The 5704-nt window shown below is 45.4% G+C and overlaps 1 protein-coding gene across 1 annotated transcript; it reads right to left on the bottom strand.

Moving 5' to 3' along the window:
• Position 1: 1 nt before the first annotated feature.
• LOC104535933 (transcription factor Ovo-like 2) lies at positions 2-5635 on the bottom strand (the record flags this gene model as incomplete). The annotated part of the gene is given in 4 exon segments (XM_010192157.1): positions 2-370; positions 3990-4088; positions 4091-4169; positions 5619-5635. Coding segments are annotated over 4 exon segments (506 nt in total), but the record flags the coding sequence as incomplete, so codon positions are not given.
• Between the last annotated feature and the right edge of the window lie 69 nt (positions 5636-5704).

The raw sequence follows: 5704 nt of genomic DNA, 5'->3' as shown, positions 1-5704 counted from the left end.
TATATATATATAGTCCTACATGTAAACTTCATTCCTTTAGACCACTGTAATCCACTGTGTCACTCATCTTTGTCATCATCTTTGGAGTTCCTCTGCAGGACAGGGCTCAGTTTGTTTTGCAAAACCGCTGCAAGTTTTTTTGAGGTTTTTTTCAGGAAAGCGCTTCCGGGGTGCACGTTACTAACGTGCAGGTACAGGTCCTCCTGCGTGGGACCTGTGTAGCCGCAGTCTTCGCACACGTAAAGTTTATCTCGCCTCTGTTTGTAAGCATATTGCTGCTGCACGCCGTGAATCTTCTTCAGGTGGGACTCCAGGGAGCAGCGCTGGGTGAAGGCTTTGTTGCAAACCTCACATTTGTAAGGACGAATTCCTGCAACATTAAAAGACAGTGATTACCATTCTGATTTATGTTTCTTACAGCTGGCTACAGAACTGGCTAAGAGCAAGGCTCTGGCATATCTGCTATTGAGCAAACACCTAGCAGCAGGGAGCCATTAGCCCAAGGAACTAACTGTCTAAATAAAACATCTTACTTTCAGGCTCAAATTTTCAGGAATAGGGTGATATATTTAGGAATAGAAAACCTAGAAACGCTTCAAGAAGTCATAGGTAGATGCTGAGGATAACGGATGTCCATTGGCGCTTTGGTCCTAAAGAAGAGGCCGTTACCAACTCTTGCAAGACTGACTCCTGTAGAACCCCAGCTTTTTGAAGTCCTGTGATTAGTTAAAACTATCGGTTCCAGCTAACCTTTCATTCTGGCTTTTATAATGAATGAAGTCTTCTAACTCGCAAGATTTTAATTTTTCTCTTTTAGTGAGCAAAGCTTAATGAGACTTCAGGGAATGGCAGCCCAACGTAAAGATACAGCAATCACAGTACTTCAAACGAATGAAAGCATTTTCATAGGAGGTAGATGTGGTGGCTGAGATTACAAGCTCAAATTCTAGAAGAGAAGTGCATTGAGATGAAAGAAATGTGTACGTGTGTCTCCAGAGGAAAGAGAAGGGGCTGCATTGTGATTTGAATGCCCAAGCAGATTTGTTCAGTACAGAGAACCAACATTATAAAAATACTGAGCAGTAAAGAGTATCCATTTTACCACCAATCAACACCAATTTAACAACCCCTCAGTACTTGAATGACAAACAGCTGAGGGGTTAGCGACACTTGAAAAAAACAGTTGTGATTTTACTTACTAGACTAACTCAGTAAGTTTTCAAGCAAAGTCAGTCTTAAAACCATTACAAGGAGTTACCTAAATCCCCCTCTTTTCCCAATGAAAGGTGAAGCGCAAGTGTGTGGAAGACCAGACCTATGGTGAGGAATAGCCAGGCAAAAAAAGGCAAAGCACACATGTCAATACAGACGGTTATAACTTTGTAATCGGATTGTGTTAAGTTTACCACTCAGTCGCTCATCTTTCTATCAGAAATGCAAACTAATTACAAGCTCCAATGAGAAGCATTTTGATTGCATTTTTGCAAGTCCTGTAAAAGGAGGCTATTCCAGTGCACCAGGTTAAACTATCAGGACTAACGTTTTCTCACACCTACTGCTGTGAGGCTGCTTCAGTTACATTAAACTGCAATTGGAGAGAAACTCCACATCTTCACTAGAATTCACATACAAAAAATGTATCTTTTACAAGTGTGAGCACAAGAGGGGTCATGGCAGGATAGCACAGCCCATCAGGGCTGTGGGAACCTCTTTGTTACCTAGGAATCATTTTAAAATTTGATTTCACTGTGTATATTAGTTACTTTTTAATGTGTAACTCTGCTTATGCTGCGAAGCTAGACTGGGATGTTTGGCTTTCATGCTCTCCAACACTACCCTACTGTTGCACAGTCTGGTTACAAACGCTGCACAACAATTTCCACTGGAATACCAATGTTCAGTAAAGTACACATAGATGAGCACCCATAGCTAGAAAATATAGCCCACACTACCACTTCTAGCCTGTTTGTCTTCTTTTTAACTTTCAAATATATCGCAGCTTTCCTGAAAGCAATCCACTTTGGTGAAAAAAAGACCATTGCTTTCAGAGATGTCATATTTCAGTCTGGAAAAGATATGTGCCAAAATGCTATTGGTACCGCTGCAGCCAGTCTTCATCCTCTCCATAACCCAAAGTACCAGGCAAATACAGTATGTGTGAGCATTCATCCTGGCTTTACACTGGAGAGGAGAAATAGTGACACCATATTTCTTGTAGTAAATTTGGGGACAATCTATCCGTAAGATTCACATTTCCAGGACAGTGGGTTTTCATTCCTGTCCAGTACAAAGATAGATAGATAGATAGACAGACAGATAGACAGACAGACAGATAGATAGATATGAACAGCGACTGTTTTGGATTTAGTTTCTGAATCTCAAAGGATGAGGGAACAGCTTGAAAAATCACTTTTTTCAGAAGCACCAACTCCGCACTTCAGCCATAGCCCAGCAGCAGCTCCCTGCTCACAGCCAGCAGCTCTCCTTTCCACATGAAAGCTTTGCAAACAAACCAAAACAGCACAAAACATTGGCTCTGGCATTGTTTTTGTGAGCACTACTGCTAAGAAGCAACTCCTGCCCACCAACACTTGCATCACCCCTAGCTGTTAACCTGGTTAATGGCGTCTAAGTCAAAAAAGAGGCATTGCAAAGTAAGCCCAAATAATTGACAGGTCCCGTAGGTAACCACAAATCTGGAAAGGTGGAACATGCACAGGAGATGCGTTGGATGCATCTTCCGGGTGCCCTACAGTGCAAAGTCAAAGCCTCGTGAGCACAGCCAGAAAGTGTCTTACTTGGTGAGGATGGGGTTGATAAGCCATTGCTTCCACTAAGAAAGAAAAGCAAAAAGGTGGCCTTCTCCCTGCTCCAAGTTAGGACAAGCACTCCTGTGACCAGTGAGCTGGGCCTGTGGCAACCAATCCAGTTCAAAGAAACATAAACGCTGCTATCTGGGATAGGGTCATGAACCAACCCCACTGCAGAGCGGCCATGGAAAGTGTGTCCTCCCAGACCAGGAGAGCAATATGGGAGCGAGAGCAAGCACAGAAGGGAAAGGGATGATTTTTCTTTCTTCCAGCACCACCTTAGGCTTAAATCACAGCATCCTTGATCATGCCTGGCATAGATGCAAGAAGAGAGGAGAGAAACAGCCCAGGTTAAAGGCAACTTTTTTACCCATCCTCAATCCAGGGCAGGAACTGCTGTTGGGAGATTTTCAACTGACTGCTACTGATTGCCAACCCCTGCTATGACCCACGAGAAGTGAGTGGAGACCGTTTAGGCCAGTGGTCAAACTGATATGAGAGGCTGGATGTGCAGAGGGAAACGGCTCCGAAAGGGGTTTGGGGGAGCTGGTAGCCTGAAGCAGACAGGGATGCAGTGTGCAGGGTTAGCAGAAGTCAGAAGTGTTGTCTACTTTCCTTAAAGAAGCTAAGGCACAGCATGAACCACACTCTGGTTTCTCCATACGGTGCCAAAATCAAGCCATAAACCCACAGAACAGCTACTGGGGAAGGTTCACAAAAAACCCCAAGAAACCACCTCTAGAGGGCAAAATATTTTCATCCACTGCCTGGCCACACTCACCAGTACATGCTGGACTTAGAATAACGTGCAGTGAGTTACCCCAGGTGAGTTACCCCAGGTGGGTTATCCCGGGTGGGTTATTCCGGGTGGGTTATCCCTGACTGGCTGACCCAGGCATGGCAGCACACAACCATGTCTACACTGGATCTGGATGGCATCTCATGTGCTCACATTGCTTCAAGTGGATTTCATTAGATCTCCTCAGATTCTGTTAGTCTCAGGACTTCCCACACTTTCCCTTTCCTTCACCATATTCACGATATTTTTTGCAAATGTTATTTACCAGGGTTTTTTATCACTGCCTTGTCCCTTACCCCCAATCCTTGTCCCACATCACCCCTTCTCCCACCTCCCACTACACAGCAGCATCCACAAGCCCTCAGGGAACGCCTTCTCACCAGTATGGGTCCGGACGTGCCTTTTCAGATCAAAGGTGTCATTGAAGCCTTTCCCACAGAAGGTGCACAAGTGTCTCTTCACCTGGCTGTGGCACTTTTCAGCATCCGCTGCAAGCGAAAGCCTTTGCCGCACAGCTCGCAGCTATGCACCGTAGCATCATTGCAGGTGCCAGTGGTGAACTAAGGAACGGAAGAGGATTGAGTGAGGAGGCATCGACATGACAAAAAATAACAGAAAACAAACAAAATAAGGAGGGATAGTTTATCGATGCATTAAAAAATACTTGGGATATGTTCAAAATGAAAAGTGAAAGCATTCAGATTCTTGCTGGGTGAAACCTTCACGCTTCCCTTGTAATGAGGTGGGTAAATGTTAGCATGCACAGTTTTGAACTGCCACAGATGCTGGACAGACTGGCTTCAGGGGTTAAAACACAGCCTGTGTGCTGGGTACCTCCCAGAGGCAGGGACCCTCATCCAGCTACTTCCACAAGCACACACGCTCAGCCTAGAGCACCTCTCCACGGGGCCACGTGTGTGTTTGTGCCTGCACTCAGGCAATATCCTGGATGGTGGCGGGAGGCCCTCCCTGGTGTGAGAAAGTCGTACCCATGCAGTGCCTTTGCTAATCATGCTTCCAGCTGCACTGGGTCCCTCAAAAAACAGCCAGTGGTGAAAAAAAAAAAGGAAGGTTTGGCAAGATTGACCTCATCACCACCTACAACTACCTAAAGGGTGGTTGTAGAGAGGTGGGTGCTGGTCTTTTCTCCCAGGTGATGGAGGATAGAACAAGGGGAAATGGCACCAAGCTGGGCCAAGGGAGGTTCAGGTTAGAGATAAGGAGGAAGTTCTTTACTGAGAGGTTTGTCAGAAGCTGGAACAGGCTGCCCAGGGAGGTGGTGGAGTCACCATCCCTGGATGTATTTAAAGAGCGGGTAGACGAGATACTTGAGGATATGGTTTAGGGGGTAGACAGGAGCGGTTGGACGTGATGATCTCAGAGGTCTTTTCCAACCGAGCGATTCTGTGATTCTGTGTGATTCTGTGAAGATAAACCAAGGCACATTGCCCTGACTCAGCAGAGACCGAAACAATAGCACTAATCTCCTCTCCTTAGTCTCCCTAGCTCATTAATTAATGGCAGAGTATCATTAGGGGTTAATCTTCTTATTCCTGCTCCTAACACCAAAAATATTGTGCCAACACCATGACCTAACTTGATTAAGGTAGACACTGATGATTCAGCTCTTGGGAAGAGCATTCCTCAGAAGGAAGGCTTAATGTCTGGAAGATGCAAATACTTTGCTATTACTTTAATTATTCACAGGGGAGCGGACGTGCCCCCCGCTAGCCGCTCAGGTAGGGGGAAAGCCAGCAGAGCAGGCGGCACCGCGCACACAGGTCCATCAGCTCTCATGGTGCTTTTGGGAAGTTTCTGTGGCACGCTGAGAAAACCCAACTCTGCCAAAATGAGGTTTTGCTGTGACTGTTGCTAATAGCCCAGGTTAAATTATACAAAGTAGGTTAAAGTCAAACAGCAGTGGGGCAAGCTCTTCATAAAAAGAAGAATACATCTGGGGTTTCTTTTTCCTGAAGAGCCACTTATTTTTCCTGTCCTCCTCCACTTACCACTGAAGCAATGCTACCTGAAATTGTAAAGAAAGATTAAAAAAAAAGGTAGCTGCAAAACCACAAGGTGTGAAACTACGGGGGGG

The sequence above is a fragment of the Mesitornis unicolor genome, unplaced genomic scaffold, assembly GCF_000695765.1.
Source record: "Mesitornis unicolor isolate BGI_N332 unplaced genomic scaffold, ASM69576v1 scaffold47889, whole genome shotgun sequence".
NCBI lineage: Eukaryota > Metazoa > Chordata > Aves > Mesitornithiformes > Mesitornithidae > Mesitornis > Mesitornis unicolor.
The sequence above is the reverse complement of the archived record's forward strand: the minus strand, read 5'-3'. Positions and strand labels throughout refer to the sequence as shown.